We start from the raw sequence: 17,164 nt of genomic DNA, 5'->3' as shown, positions 1-17,164 counted from the left end.
GTTGAAAATTCCTAATTTTTTGTGTACTTGTTTGTTGACTTTTTTTTATAAAATGTAATTATTATGACTGGTGAACCCACGCATACCTCATTTGAAATGGTGCTGCACACCCCAGCTATCAATTATCATCTGAAATGTGAAGTATCCATTACGCTTCATTGTCAGCTATCATCAACCCATTACAGAGCATTATGAATCAAGAACTGTTCGAAAAGCACCTCTAAAATCAAAGTAGCTACTATGAAAAATACAGTCCATTTACATTATGAAGGGAAACCATCACACTCTACCACCAAATTGACACCTTTCACTGTCAGCAAAGATGAATGGGACACAAAGGAGGACACTGGTAAGTCCATGAAGAATGCATTGTACGTACTACACTATGCCAAAAGGCACACGTCCAGCTGAAGCGACATCAAACGGTGAAAAAATCAAGCCTTAGCTGTTATTGAATTACACTTGTCTGAAGGCATCAGTCTGTTACTCAGTCAGTAGAAAATTCCGTTTAACAATTATTTTAGCAACTTGTGATGAAAGTGTTTCGGGTTGATCTGAAGGATTGTTTGAGCTACCTAACCAATACTGCCTCATTGTCATCAGGGAAAGTGGTTTTTGGGTGATGTTATTTCATGGGCCATGCCCAAACTTTTGTGGTTTCTACTATACAGTACTATCATACTGTATGATAGGCATGCCGGCTACAATAATTTTGCAACCAGCTATATATAGGGGCAGCTTGTGTAGTATATCATACATAGCTATGTTAACTACTGGTACTTTGCAACCTTTCTCAAAATGTCTCACAATTTTTATGGAGATCTCAGATCTGTGCATGTCCTTGATAAATTAGATTAGCCATATGTAACTAAAGAAATTAAACCTACTACAGTATACAAACTTACCAACCAGGTAGCTTGGCCTCCTATCTACAGCTGCAACTGTAGGTTCATTACATAGTCTGACTCATCTGAACATGGACACAATAATGTGATGACTGCAAGACTCCCTACATTAGCATTTGTCCAGTGTTTAGCTAACCATTAAAATTGATAATTATAAAGTATGGCAGTACTGTATATTAGGGATCATGAAGGTTGCACTTTCTCACCAAAAAAAAGTATTGACCAGAAACCAGTCTCATAATACCTTCATAGCACCTTGGCAGTATTGTTTAGGTATAGCCAAACCAAAAAGTGCTTTCAGTATGACCTGGAACATTTCCAATATATAGGTTATTATAATTTTTTTTTTTGAAGTCAGTGGAATTTTCTACTGACTGACTGCTTGATGCCTTTTAACAAGCATAAATCAATAATGGTCAAGGCTATAGGCCTATGATTTTTTCACTATTCAATGTCACTTCAGCCTTTTTGGCATGTGTACAATGAATGCTTCATAGACTTTCCTGTGTCCCCTTTGTTGACACAAGGATGTGTCTATTCATGATAGTGCTGTGTGGTGGGATTCCTTGCATTTGTAACGGGAATCGTCTAAGTTTTCCATTGTGACTGGATTGATTGCAGTGGTCTTTCTCATAATTACATAAAGTTCTTCATGTGCAACGCTGTGTAGCATAGCAAGAATATAATAGCCAATAGTTTAAGTTTGATTGGGGATCAAAGAAAAAGTAGTGAAACAAGAGAAGCTACCTACTATTCTAGGGATATTATAATCTCTAACTCAGTCATGTGTATAGACTGATGTAAGGGATTAAATGTCCATCTGGCTTCAGGTGAAGGCGACCTCCCTGGGGAGAAACCATCACTGGTGATGAACAAACAAAAAAAAAGACAATGTACAAAAGTAACTATAGGTAATTAAGTGAGTGAGTGAGTCCTCGGACACACACTGTTTCACTACTTTATTTCTTTGATCGGTAATCAAACTTAAAATTCCTAAATTGTCATTGCTTAGATTATAATAGTGCAGTACAGGTCACTGGTAGACCGCCATTACAACTTATGCACCTGTCAATGTATTGCCCCCCTCCCCTCGGGCATATATGGGGCTATAATGGGGATTTGACACAGCCGGATGTCAAATGCCCCATAGTAGGGCAAACCTATCGTGTCAAATCCCCACCGTTGGCCCCAGTTGCGACTCGGGATTCGACATAGCGAAGGAAGTTACAACAAAAAATATTTGGGCACTTACTGAACGATCGTCAAATGCCCCATAGTGGGGCAGCAGTTTCATGTCAATTCCCCCTGTAAAGCCCCACTTACGCCCAAGGGGGGGGGGGGGGGGGGGGCAATACATTGATAGGTGCATTAGTATAATGTTCATCAGTTTCCTTGTAAATCAAGACACACGGTAGTGTGTCGTGCGGCCCAAGAAGCCGGCGCGCCACACCGTGAGTATATTGACAGGAAGAACGAAAACGTCATTTTCACACCTTTGTATCTCGGTGATCACTTATCTGATTGGAACCAAATTTGCTACACAGTTGCCCGCCAGCCAAGGGAGTCTACATTCCAAATTTGAAGGAAATCGCTCCAGCCATTTCCGAGATACGAGCTGCCAAAGTTTCGTTTTTTTTTTCTTCGTCTTTTCGCACACTTGCAAAAATTGCTATAACAAGCAAACGCGTACTCCGATCGCCTTGAAATTTGGCACACAGAAAGGGAGTCGAAAGGCGAATCCTAGCATCAAATTTGGTACAAATCCGATGAATGGTTCAGGAGTTATGACCGATTATTCGCGTAAAACAAGATCGATTTGTTGTCACGCCTACAGGGTAAACCGCTTCATGGAATGAGTTGAAAATTGCTATGTAGATGGAGTAACCATCGTAGGAGTGCCTTTTGGTGGTTTGAAAGGAATCGAGATAAAGACCACGGAGATATGACACAAAACCCAACCTGTGTCACAATTACGCGATCGATTTTTATGAATAAAAAAGTATTAGTTTTCACGCCTACTAGGCAAACCGCTTAGAGCAATGAGCTGAAAATCGGTGTATAGCTGGAATAATCTTCATAGAAAGTCCTTGTAGTAGTACAGAAGAATCGGATTACAAACCACTGAGTTATGATTCGAAAGCCAACTCCGTGTAGCAAATGCGAGATCGAGATACTCTAATAGAACAGTCACCCTAATAGAGCATTCGGCTAATTTATTTACTCCATTATAGAATTTTATTACATCACAAGTTATTCTGTAGGGAGTTCAGCTGCAAACAGTTAATCTTATAGACAGTTCAGCAAGAAGACAGTCACCATGTGGAGAGTTAAGCAAATATACCACTATAGAGATTCAGAACATTACAAGTCACACTGAAGAAAGTTCAGCTATAAACAAGTCATGCACTGTGTAGAGAATTCAGCTACAATTAAGTCACCCTCTAGAGAATTCAGTTACACAGAATTCAGCTACACACAAGTCACTGTGGAGAGAGTTCAGCTACAAACAAATTACCCTTTAGAGTGATCAGCTACAAACAAAACACTTTGCAGGGTGTTCAACTGCAACAAATCAATTACCTTTAGAGCGATCAGCAATGAACAAATCAACACAAATCTACCTGTAGAGAGATCAGCTAGAAACAAATCACCCTGAAGAGAGTTCAGCTACAAAAAATCACCCTGTAGAGACATCAGCTAGAAACTAGACACAATGTAAGGAGTTCAGCTACAAGCAATCACCCTGTAGAGAGTTCAGCTAAAACAAATCAACCTGCAGAGAGATCAGCTACAAACAAATCACCTTATAGAGAGTTCAGCTACAAACAGATTACCTGTAGAGAGATCGGCTACAAACAAATCAACCTGCAGAGAGATTAGCTATATACACACAAATCAACTTGTAGAGAGATCAGCTACAAACAAATCACCCTGTAGAGAGATCAGCTAGAAACTACACACAATGTAAGGAGTTCAGCTACAAACAAATCACCCTGTAGAGAGATCAGCTACAAACTAGACACAAAGTAAGGAGTTCAGCTACAAGCAAATTACCCTGTAGAGAGTTCATCTACAAACAAATCAACCTGTAGAGCAATCAGCTAGAAACAAATCACCCTGAAGAGAGGTCAGCTACAAAAAATCACCCTGTAGAGAGATCAGCTAGAAACAAATCACCCTGAAGAGAGGTCAGCTACAAAAAAATCACCCTGTAGAGAGATCAGCTACAAACAAACTGCCCTGTAGAGAGATCGGCTACAAACAAATCAACCTGCAGAGAGATCAGCTACACACAAATCAACTTGTAGAGAGTTCAGCTACAAACAAATTACCCTGTAGAGAGATCGGCTACAAACAAATCAGCCTGTAGAGAGTTCAGCTAAAACAAATCAACCTGCAGAGAGATCAACTACAAACAAATCACCTTATAGAGAGTTCAGCTACAAACAAATTACCCTATAGAGAGATCGGCTACAAACAAATCAACCTGCAGAGAGATCAGCTACACACAAATCAACTTGTAGAGAGATCAATTACAAACAAATCACCCCGTAGAGAGATCAGCTAGAAACTACACACAATGTAAGGAGTTCAGCTACAAATAAATCACCTTATAGAGAGTTCAGCTACAAACAAATCACTCTGTAGAGAGATCAGCTAGAAACTGGACACAATGTAAGGAGTTCAGCTACAAGCAAATCACCCTTTAGTGAGTTCAGCTGCAAACAAATCAACCTGCAGTGAGATCACCTACAAAAAAGCACCTTGTACAGAGTTCAGCTACAAACAAATTACCCTGTAGAGAGATCGGCTACAAACAAATCAACCAGTAGAAAGATCAGCTACACACAAATCAACTTGTAGAGAGATCAGCTACAAACAAATCACCCTGTAGAGAGATCAGCTAGAAACTAGTCACAATGTAAGGAGTTCAGCTACAAGTAAATCACCCTGTAGAGAGTTCAGCTAAAACAAATCAACCTGCAGAGAGATCAGCTACAAATAAATCACTTTATAGACAGTTCAGCTACAAACAAATTACCTTGTAGAGAGATCGGCTGCTAATTAATCAACCTGCAGAGAGATCAGCTACACACAAATCAACTTGTAGAGAGATCAGCTACAAACAAATCACCCTGTAGAGAGATCAGCTAGAAACTAGATACAATGCAAGGAGTTCAGCTACAAGCAAAATCACCCTTTAGTGAGTTCAGCTACAAACAAATCAACCTGCAGTGAGATCACCCACAAAAACGCACTTGTACAGAGTTCAGTTACAAACAAATCACCCTGTAGAGAGATCAGGTAGAAGAATTCACCTTGTAGAGAGTTCAGCAACAAAGAAACCACCACGTAGAGAGTTCAGCTGCAAACAAATCACCCAGTAGAAAGATCAGCTAGAAGAAGTTACCTTGTAGAGAGTTCATTTACAAAGAAACCATCATATAGAGAGTTCAGCTACAAAGAAATTACCCCGTAGAGAGTTTAGCTAGAAGAAGTCACCTTATAAAGAGTTTAGCTACAAAGAAACCATCATGTACAGAGTTCAGCTACAAAGAAACCACCTGTACAGAATTCAACTACAAACAAATCACCCTGTATAGAGATCAGCTAGAAGAAGTTACCTTGTAGATAGTTCAGCTACAACAATTCACCCTGTAGAAAGATCAGCTAGAAGAAGTCACCTTGTAGAGTGTTCAGTTACAAAGAAACCATCATGTAGAGAGTTCAGCTACAAACAAATCACTCTGTAGAGAGTTCAGCTACAAAGAAACCGCCATGTAGAGAGTTCAGCCTCATACAAACCACCTTGTAGAGAATTCAACTACAACAAATCACCCTGTAGAGAAGAAGTTACCTTGTAGAGAGTTCAGCTACAAAGAAACCACCATGTAGAGAGTTTAGCTGCAAACAATTCACCTGTAGAGAGTTCAGCTAGAAACAAATCACCCTGTAGAGAGATCAGCTGGACGAAGTCACCTTGTAGAGAGTTCAGCTACAAAGAAACCATCATGTAGAGAGTTCAGCTGCAAACAAATCACCCTGCAGAGAGTTCAGCTACAAAAAAATCACCCTGTAGAGAGTTCAGCTAGACGAAGTCACCTTATAGAGAGTTCAGCTACAAAGAAACCATCATGTAGAGAGTTCGGCTATAAAGACACCACCATGTAGAGAGTTTAGCTGCAAACAAATCACCTGTTACAGAGAGTTCAGCTACAAAGAAACCATCCTGTATATAGTTCAGCTACATTTCAAGTCACCCAGTAGAGAGATCAGCTGCAAAAAAAATCCTGTGGGGAATAATGAGCATGTAATAAATATATGTATATAATTTGTATAATTACTAATAAAATCAAAAATAATTGAAGTACTAAAATTCTTCTTTAAGTTCTTTTCTTCTTCCTGTGGTAAAGAAAAAAACACATGGGTTAAAAAAGCCCCAAAGCCAGCCATAGGCCGGCTTTGCAGTATACAAATACAAAAAGAAGTGATATCTAATCAAAAACAGCCAAGCTGTAAAAAAAGGTGCGGCCCCCATAAAGGCCATGGTGAAAAAAGATGTGAAATCCAAGGTGGCGGCCAAGAAATGGCTGTGATGGTAGGTTAATGGTTACATTTTAATAACGGCAATTCAGGTGAATTTTGTGCCACTTGGTCTTGGCACCAAATTCACCTGAATTGTTGTTATTAAAATGTAACCATTAACCTACCATCACAGCCATTTCTTGGCCGCCACCTTGGATTTCACATCTTTTTTCACCATGGCCTTTATGGGGGCCGCACCTTTTTTTTACAGCTTGGCTGTTTTTGATTAGATTGTAGTTACCGGGAATGCTTCAGTCAACAAAATTCGGAATCATGTGCGCACCATTCATGACACCCATTCACTAGTTAATGATAGCTAGCTATTACCGCTCTCACAACACGTGTAATTGCTGTCTATCCCTCGGAATCATTAGCTCTGATTCTTGTACCCCAAAATGGACAAACATGATCAGTGTGAATGTGTATAGCTAGATCTAGACCAGCAGATATCATGGATAGGTCTTGATTTTTTTATAGCTGCTTGATATACCTGTAACTATCAAATTTACTCCAGCATCGTTTTGCGGTTTCCCTTCACCACACGCATGAATATATTAGAGACTTAATTAGAGTTTACTCACGTGCACCAGGGCACGTGCACAATCAAAGAACGCGACCTTTTCAGTCTTGCAAGTACACATTATGGCAAGTTCTGACAGTTTCAACTATCCTGGGATGGAGAGATGGAAGGGAAGAGTTGCTATTGTCACTGGAGCATCCGCTGGAATAGGATACGAACTATCGAAGAGACTAGTACAACTCGGAGTAGTGGTAGTTGGGTGTGCTAGAAACATCACAGCCATTGAGGTGAGGAAAGGACTAATAGATCAGGTTTACTATTTGAAGCCCACACAGAGCTTATCTCAGGAGCTAAGTAAATCAGGAGGCAAGCTGGTAGCCATGAAGTGTGATGTTAGAAAGGAAGAAGACATCTTGTCAATGATGAGTGCAATAAAGTCGCAATTTGGAGGAGCAGACATTTGTGTCAACAATGCTGGACTGGCCAATGATGCTCCATTATTATCTGGTACTACTGAACAATGGAGGGAGATGATGGAGGTACGTGAGCAAGATTGTATTCCATCACAAGCACTGTACATGTGTATTGTGCTAGTATCTTCATCGGTATGTATTTAGCACAATGGTACAAAGTAGGAATCACCCTATATTTTTAAAAGGTCATCTAGAAATAATAGGGGTATGTACGCAGCTTCCCGCTGTTGTGATTCAACCAGGAGTGCATCAACAACCAACTGTAGGCTATAGCTTATAGGTAAAAGCATGTCTTCTTGCTGTTGTTGTTTAACGTGCAAGATTCCAAGCACTCTTTACTGGGGGGTTATGAAAACCCGGACCGGACCAAAAGTCAATTCTCCAGGTAAGCAAGATTAGCCATGTTATAATTATTTACTGCTATTTACATCCTCTATATCGCTTATACACCACACACCTTGCAGGAACTCTGCCAAGCACGCGATCACTATGGTTGAGCGACACGAAGTATCCACTGTAGAACAACTAACTAAACTAAAACACTTTATAATGTGCTTTACTACATGATCGCTACAAAGCTACGTGTTCTCCTGCTGTATGTAATTGCATAGAACTGGCACACTTGAGTCGCTGCCCAAATTTATTAGAGTCGTGTTGTGCAAAGTGATTGAAACTAAATTAGCAGTTAAAATGTCAAACTTGTCTTGAAATCCGTTTGGTGATAGATAACACATGGAGTTAAGCAAGGTAGGCAGTACTTAAATTATTTCAGGATAGATTTCTAGAGTGAAACGCATGACTCTAACAAATTCTTGCAGCCACTCGTGTGTGCCAGTTCTATGCAAGTGCAGCAGAATACATAGCTTTGTAGCGATCATGTAGTAAAGCACATTAGAAAGTGTTTTAGTTTAGTTAGTTGTTCTACAGTTGATACTTCGTGTAACTCAACCATTGCGACCACGTGCTTGGCAGAGTTGCTGCAAGATGAGTGGTGTATAAGCGATATAGAGGATGTAAATAACAGTAAATATTTATAACATGGCTAATCTTGCCTGGAGAATTGACTTTTGGTCTGGTCCGGTCTGGGTTTTCATAACCCCCCTCTTTACTCACTGCATTATGATGTGAACACTGCATGTAGCTATCAATATCCAGCAAGGTATCAATTTGGCAGAATTGTGCTAATGGGTAATGGAGAATGTTGAGGTATGTCTTCAGCCCATCCCTTGTAAAGCAATACAATAGTTAAACAATGAAAAATAATGGTTACAACCTGTATGATTATGTCATAATAATTATTGGATTGAGAGGGGTGGGGGTAATCAACATTAGATAGCCTGTTCATCAGAGTGAGTTTTACAATACCCCACTCTTGATTACACAATGTAAAGTAACATATTATTGTTGTGGTTTTGAATAGAGCATAAAAAGTGATTGTTAGGAAATTGATGTGCTCTTGCAAATGGATACATATTGTCTTGGAGCACAGTACAAATGTCCGTGCTCCCCATCCTTTTGCCAGTATTCGTGAATGAAACCTTGGATTTTTTCTAACACTAGAGGTGTTTGTCACAGGAATGTGACTCAAAGTTTCCTCTATACCATCACCTTTAATGTACTGTAAAGATGACCAGAAGTATGAAGTGATTTATAACAACGAACTTTTGAGTTACCATATGATGAGTGCTTAGTTCGTGGAAATGTCATGTTGATACATATGTTGGCTGTCGAGTTAGTGGTGTGATGAACAAAGAATGCAGATAAACGGATAAGCAGTTTTCAGCATTCTGAAATTGTTGTGTACTTTTGTTATGGCAGGTTTTGTGCATCAATAAAGTTTTCTCTGCAACACATTGTAAAAATAGTTACATGACCAACCATTAAGGTGGTTTAAATATAATTATTTGGTTAAATATAAATATTATTATCAGCTTTGTGGTTTTTACATGTAGGTGAATATTCTTGGCCTGTGTGTGATGACTAGAGAGTTTATCAAACAACTCAGGGAGAGGAACGTGGATGATGGACATGTTATTCATCTGAACAGGTACTACGGCCATAGCATACACACTGTTAATAGTAAGCCCAAACTTGGCAAAGACAAATATCTATGCCAAAACAGCCAAGCTGTGAAAAATGGTGTGGCTTCTCAGGGTAGAAATCGGAGGTGGCAGCCAAGAAATGGCTGTGATGATGTTAATGCCAATAAAGATTAGTGACATGCGTATGGTGATACAGTTGTTATAGTAACATCTTGGCTGCCATCTTTACTTTCCTTCACTCTGAGTATGGTAGTACTATTTGCTTTTCGCCTGCCAAAACAACCGTCTTGCTCTTTCTTCATGACAGCTTGGCAGCCATAGTCAAGTCCAAACATGCCTCCGTGAAATGTGTCTGATCATTTTCTACCAAAATTAACTGACTGACCGAATGACTGACAGACCGACTGACCGACCAACCAACCAACAGACTGACCAATAGCAGCTAGAGTTTTGGGGTTGATTTTTCACAATTAGACATCGTTTTGGTCCAACATGCCATTTAGTGTACGTACTCTCTTGTTTTAGCACTTTTTATTGTAATGATCCTTACTAGTAGATAAAACAAACACAATACTCTATGACAGCATCACTGAATTATTGTGCAGCCTACAATAATGTAAGCAGATGAAAGTTTCTAGCCAATGGATTCAATAATAAGTATATAGTTAATAGGAGTCCATAGATACCTTACTGTGTTTCTGCGTATGTACATAGTCAGACAAAGAATCTTAGTTATATATATATATATATATATATATATGTACTCTCCTTAAAGTCTGAATCTGGATAGTCTGTATACATATTTACACATGAATGGGATCTGTGGAAAAAGGGGACATGTACCATTTTAGATTTAATTTCCATTTTGGCTTGTTTTAAATATGTGAATAATGTTGTCTGTAAGTAAACAATACGGCAGTCTCAAATTAATTTTTAGCAAATATTACAATAATTCAACTGTCACAAATTCTTTTTAATGCCCACTATGTGGTACCTAAATTTTCAAATGGCACTTGTCCCCTTTTGCTGCTGGCCCCTTCACATGTATGTGTATTATGTGCGTGTGTGTGTGTGTGTTGAGTGAGTGAGTGAGTGAGTGCAGTGTATGATACATGCCAAGGCATGTCCCAATTATATCACATGACTCGTGTTGTTGTTAGCATGTCTGGTCATCGAGTGGTTAACAGCCCTGCCACCTCATTTTATTCAGCCACAAAGTTTGCAGTGACTGCTTTAACTGAAGGACTAAGGAAGGAATTGCGTGACATAAAGTCTAACATCAAGATTACTGTAAGAGAAACCGCCTGCATAATTTTGAACTAATGCTACATTTCCCTAGGGTATTTCTCCTGGGCTAGTTGCTACTGAGTTTGGACCACGTCTTAAGCAGAAGGATAATCCTAAAGAAGCCATTGAAGAGATGTATGGCAGCTATGGTTACCCAGTAAGTGAAGCAACATTGAACTACATCTATTGCATAGCCTGAAATTATGGTCAAACATCTGCTATTTTCCGTATGTCCGACCACATAACAGGATTTGTGGGATCATTTCCCAACCATGATTTCAGGCCCTGCTATTACAGTGGAACCTCTCTATTATGGACATTTTGGGACCCAGAATTTTTGGCCACTTTATGCTGTAATATAGAGTTTTCCTCCTTCAGAGGTAAAAAATGTATTGACCTGACCTGTTGGGACCAAAATTTTTGTCCTTATTATGGAGGTATTTTTCTATTGTGTCCTTACCTTAATTCAGGGAGTTTATTAAGAGAGGTTCCACTGTAAACTATATTTGTCATGGGAGGCTCAAAGTGCTGTATTTTTCATAGCAGTACTGTTTGGGGTCAGTTTAATTAAGGTGGCTCAGTACAGTTTCCATATGGCTTTGATTAGGGATCATGTGTTAATAGACACACCAGTACACACTAAAACTTACAATGAAATAGTTGAACCTTTATACACAATAATACTATTTAAAGAAACAGTCAGTGTTGATGTATTGTCTGGTCATTAGCCCATTCCAGCCAATGACCTCATGGTTTCTCGTTGTATTTCGGAGTAATCCTTGCCAGTTGTAATTCTTGCATGCCACATGATGTTGCTCCACCAATCCCAGATTAGTGATCCAAACCATATCTAGATAGTGCTGTTTTGTAAAATCAACTGTCATTGTGTAGTAGTTTATTTTGTCTCTCTTTTAGCTAGCGATGAAGTTAAATCTCTACACAATTCAGATGAAAACTAATACGGTTGTACCGATACCACATTTTACAGCCAATACCGATATCCAATATTTTTTGTCTATTTCCAATACAGGTTTTACAGGTTTTTTGCTTAATCACTATGGCTGTGTTGAATTTACTGAACATTGTTCACAAACCAAGCTTGTCTGTTTTTGGTTAGTATAATTTCAGAGTAGTATCATAGAACAAAAATGTGTTACCAAAAAAGTGGTACAAAAAACCCTCAAAAACGAAAAAATATGCATAATCATTTGGAGAGTTGAACCCAGGGCTACTCACAGTGTAGTCCAGTATCATACCACTCGTCGATAGTCACTTTAGCTAGTTTGGTGCTTTTAATAGTACTTATAGTACTTTTACTAGTGCTTACAGTGCTCAAATGAAGTATCTGTACTATAGACTTGCAATAGACCGATACCGATACTTGTAATATCAGTACCGATATCGGTATTGGTACTGCCCTAAAAATTAACACTCTATGACAGGAATTTGAGCAGGAACTCATAGGTGTAGCAAAATATTTTTAGATATGGGGGCTTTCCAGGTTGTAAAGCTAGGCACAACCAGGGGGGTAGGACATGATGCCACAACGTGTATAATTTTGCATAATTTGCATGATGAAAAACTAATGTACTAGCTACTTGCATCATTGTAGATGCCAAAGTTGATTGCATTTACTACTAGTGACTAAGAATACAACAAACAATAACACAGGTACCTGAAATTATGATCAGAGTTTATTCTAAATAATGCACTATTGCAAAATTCACCATAATATCGTAGGGGCTTAGTAAATAAAGCGATTTCTACACTAGTGAAGTACAATTTCCGAAAATAAATACAGCCGCTAAACTTCATGGTTTACTAGAGCTAAACCCTATGGCAGAATGTACAGTACGGATACGTCACGCACTTATCGTGACGTCATGTCCTACCTCCTCTGAGGTACAACAGTGTGTAAAGCACAGTCAACATGCAAAGCATGATCCTTCTAGGGGCATGCCCCAGAGGAAATTAGCCTTCTGAGATCATTCTGAGGACAACTTTATGCACTGACTGTTCTATTAGAGTATTTTGATCTGTTTGCAAACTGAAATCAGAAAATCTATAGGGGAGGGGCTGCCCCCCAGGTTGCTATGCCTATGCAGGAACTTAGTATCATCATACAGTATGGTACTACCTTACTGTATATTAGGGATCATGAAGAACTGGGCTTTTCCAGCCAAAAAAATTACCCTAAACCAGCCTCAATTTCCCTTCACAACAGCTTGGCATTGGTTTGGCACAGCCAAGCCCAAATGTCTTCAGAACAACCAAAAACTCTTCCAAAAAATTTCTATGAAGTTTTAAATTTTTTAGAATTCCTGACTGACTGACCGACTGACTAACTGATGCCTCTAGCCAAGCATAACTTGACATGGATAAGGCTTTGGGCTTGATTTCACTGTTTGATGTCGCTTCATCCTGAGGTGTACCTTTTCGCTAACCTCAGTATGTATAATGCATGCATCATGAACTTGCCTTTGTCCTCCTTTGTGTTCCAGTCTTTTTGCTGACAACGCAAGGTGTCAATTCGTGATAGCACGATGTGACTTCCCTGTGGCTGAGCAGATACAGTACATGAAAAGAATGCTAATTTTCTTAAAGGACACAACCCCATTGATAGCATGGATGATCTCATGCCTGACAGTTTAAATTAGTCACACTGATCCTAGCTGTTTGCTCTGTGACTGGAAATAAATTGTATGGACACTTACTGATAGTCAGAAAATGAAGCAGTTAGAGTACTTGAGATGAAAGCTCCAACGAAGAAATGGCTAGCAAGTGGGGGGGGGGGGTCTTGAGGCTATATAATGTAGCACTCAGCTTTGCATTGCACTGTATTAGTCTGTTTATGCCCAATATAAATACGGTATTGTATGTTTATTAGAAGAAATTGGTGTTTTACATTTGTGGCTTGTGTGTGTGTGTAGGTTCTTCTTCCAGAGGATATTGCAAACTCCATAATTTATGCTTTATCAACTCCTCCCAGGATGCAGGTATGTACATGTGTGTGATGTTTAAAGTTATTAGCAGCATTTTGGCTGTCTTGGTTAACATGGACATTTGTGCCTTGAGGCTACTGATTACTTTATTATTAGGATACTTATTAGACTAAGCAAGGTGATTTTTCCATTGAAGGAGTATGGAAACTCCAATTAATACACACTCTCCTGTTTATCATTGTGCACTCTACAGAGTAGCCTTGTATTCCGACCCCCACCCACTGCGTTAAGTAGGGTCTGGTGGCGATGCTGAAAGTTTTGAGCTTTACACCATTTTTTTCTGATCAATCAGATACTCCAATTCAGCTACAACATGATTTGATAGGCTAGATAAATGGCCACATAAGCCGAGGGGCCAAAAATGTAGTACAAGTCACCAGATACTACCTAACATAGTGGGTGGGGTCTAGATACAAGACTACCTACAGAGTTGTCACTAATAAGGATATCATATAAATGCTATAGAGCAGATTAGCAGACAAATTTTGTGGAGTCTTTATAATCTGTGACATGCTAGTGTTTACGTGTGATTCCAATCACAAAAATAACACTGTTCTGGCTGATCTGAGTTGTTCTGGTGTTCCAGGTTTTCCATACTCCCTTATTTCCATTGGGTTGTGGGAAAATGTTTCAGTTTAGTATATGACATAGTTGTTACTATTGCAATTATTACAGATTCATGATATCTTGATGAGGCCAACGCAGCAACCATTTTAGGACTGGATTTGTATGTCTAGGAAAATGTATACTGGTGTATTTATAGAATTATTGAAATGTTTTTGTTTGGACCAGTTTTATAAAATTATGATTTTCGGCATAATTTATCATATATAAAAAATGGAACTCTTGGTTACTTGTATGAAGGTAGTTAGAAATAAACTGGCTGTGCTACCACACAAACACATTGCAAGGATGCTGATGCCATGATTTAAAATTTATATCATGATATCATTGCAAGATTTGCAATTATCATGATGCGTATTAACATTCATCATCACTTTATTTATGGTTTTTAGTTAGGTAAGATATAACTTTTGTCCACAATAGTACAGGACTTCTACAGCTTGTGTTGCTACACTGCACAAACGGTTAACAAGTCAGTACTATTATTGATCACATGTACAGAATGCAATCCATGTGTGATTAAATCCATAGCTATATATGACCATTACCTGGTCATAACTATTCAGAACAACCAAGCACTGAACTATTCATTACATTATGCTTGGATGTTGTTTTTACGATGACATAAAATACTTTATGATCAATAAATCAGTAGTAGTCAATGACCAACGTTAAATGTATAACACATTGAATCAAAATAATCTAAGGTCTCCATTATTCACTCTTGGTCTCATAGCTGCAGTGAAAAACTGCTGAGTAAATTATTTTAGCCAGATTGTATATACAATATATACAGGTCATTGGTCAAAGCCCAATTAGACAAGCGGATCTTTAACATGGTCGGCCACAAGTGATGCTTTATACCAGAAAGGAATTAAAACACATTAGCATGGATACTGATATTGACTGAAATCTATAACCTCTACAACTGAGCTTACTACAGAGAAAGAGTAAAATAACTGTTTTATTACAATATTATATTAGTTTTAGTATAGTATATTACTTAATTATAAATTATATTGCTCAATCAGTGATGACACGTGGAGATCATTCATGATTGCATCTACCTCACTTCTAATCTACTTGCTACGCAGGAATAAAACATGAACATCTGCATTTATCTGTAGTAGCCATGTAGTCTAATAATTTTCAAAAAAATGCTGGTCACTGTAAAGTGCTAATACAATACAATACAATAATCCAGTCTGTCACCTTGTCTGTCACATTCCTCAATGACAAATCCTTGATGTTTTTAAGCGGCAGGAGTCCATAGGCGAATTGTGATGCTCAGTATGAGCTCCTGCCCGCAGTGTGACTGCATGCTATATTAGCTATAGAGTGCACGTGTTTTGTAAAACTGTGACTGTAAGTTACCAGGGGTGGATCCAAGAGCTGGCAAGGGGAGGGGCACAAATAGGGTAAGTTGTAGGTGGTTAAGGAGAACCAGATTCTCAGCATTTTTTAAGTAGCAAATAATCACCTCTTATTAGTGTCTTATTGTTAATTTTTGCCATTTTGGCCCTTTTTTTCCAGATGGTTGTGAAATCTTAAAAGCTGTTTACAAGGCTTTGAATGTCTTAAACAATAGCAACACGACAATTATTTTTAGAGGCGTTTAGTATGCACGAAGGTGCTGGGTGACTATTTTACAGCTAGTTTGAATTTGGTTTCAGGTGAATTTGTAGTAAAATGTGCATATTTTCATGAGTTGATAAACTGATCTTGGCCTGACAAATTTTAGGAGCTATATATTTTAATCAGAAGCATGGCTGGCTCCTCCACAGTGGGGAGGGGTGGGGGCATTTGCCCTAAATGCCCCATCCTGGATCCGCCATTGGTAAGACCGGGATGGTGAGTCGCAGGGGCAGATCTAGGATTTATAAAAGGGGGGGCTAACTCAAGGTACTAATCTCTTGGGTAGAGGTGTGCAAAGCATGCTGGAACTGGGGGGCATGTCCCCCCAGGAAATTTGAATAGATGCTAAAATACTGCAATTTGGAGACATTCCCACATAAAATTCATAATATTTTCTGCCAGCCTTTAGATTATAGGTATGGCTCTCTGAAGCATTTTGCTAATGGAAAAGTTTGGGTAGGTACAGACAACCAAGTACATGATGCACCCTCTCACAATTGCACAACACTGAATAGGTGCATGTTAGAATAATAATGTTGAAAGTGGAAAATTTGAACAATACAAGATTGAATCTGAGAGCATTTTCAATGGAAATTGTGTACCTGAATTAAGTATTGCCATACATATTAACTACACAAGTAGATGAATGAAGCCCTTTAAATAGGCCAATGCACTTTATTGTATGTATAGGTGCAGGCAGATTTGGAAAAATTTCATAACAGAACTAACTACATGTTTCCAGTGAATGTTCTATTAGAGTAGTTAGCTGACTGCTCTATTAGAGTATCTTGATCTTGTACACCTCCAATGCTGATCCAGGTCCTTGTTGTATAAACTTTAGCATAAATCCACTAATAATACCTTGGAAAGATGTTTATAAGGTGGTTTTATGAGTATTTGTATTATTAGTGATCAAGGGCGGAGGAAGTAGTTGATATGAGGGGGGGCTGACTAGGGGTGGATCCAGACTTATGGGGAAAAAAATGAACTGAAGCACTACATTGTCTCTGGTTTGATAAGGTGAGACCAAAAAAAAAAAAAAAAAAGGTCGCAACCAGCTGACAATAGCTGCCCACCTCACCAGCTACGA

At 38.8% G+C, this 17,164-nt stretch overlaps 1 protein-coding gene across 2 annotated transcripts in view; it reads left to right on the top strand.

Moving 5' to 3' along the window:
• The window catches only part of LOC136244958 (dehydrogenase/reductase SDR family member 11-like), a 48,100-nt gene extending 33,442 nt beyond the window's left edge, over window positions 1–14,658 (top strand). The window contains exons 1-7 of one of the 2 annotated variants that reach the window (XM_066036483.1): window positions 7,055–7,298; window positions 7,347–7,550; window positions 9,437–9,531; window positions 10,687–10,816; window positions 10,866–10,970; window positions 13,744–13,809; window positions 14,491–14,658. In XM_066036483.1, the coding sequence (XP_065892555.1) occupies window positions 7,134–7,298; window positions 7,347–7,550; window positions 9,437–9,531; window positions 10,687–10,816; window positions 10,866–10,970; window positions 13,744–13,809; window positions 14,491–14,532 (807 nt within the window). In that variant the 5' untranslated portion in view covers window positions 7,055–7,133 and the 3' untranslated portion in view covers window positions 14,533–14,658. Of the gene's footprint in view, window positions 1–7,054; window positions 7,299–7,346; window positions 7,551–9,436; window positions 9,532–10,686; window positions 10,817–10,865; window positions 10,971–13,743; window positions 13,810–14,490 lie in introns of those variants that run through there. The other variant, XM_066036482.1, reaches the window with a different exon arrangement.
• Window positions 14,659–17,164: the final 2,506 nt, after the last annotated feature.

This window comes from Dysidea avara, chromosome 14 (genome assembly GCF_963678975.1).
Source record: "Dysidea avara chromosome 14, odDysAvar1.4, whole genome shotgun sequence".
NCBI classification, from domain to species: Eukaryota; Metazoa; Porifera; class Demospongiae; order Dictyoceratida; family Dysideidae; genus Dysidea; species Dysidea avara.
The sequence above is the reverse complement of the archived record's forward strand: the minus strand, read 5'-3'. Positions and strand labels throughout refer to the sequence as shown.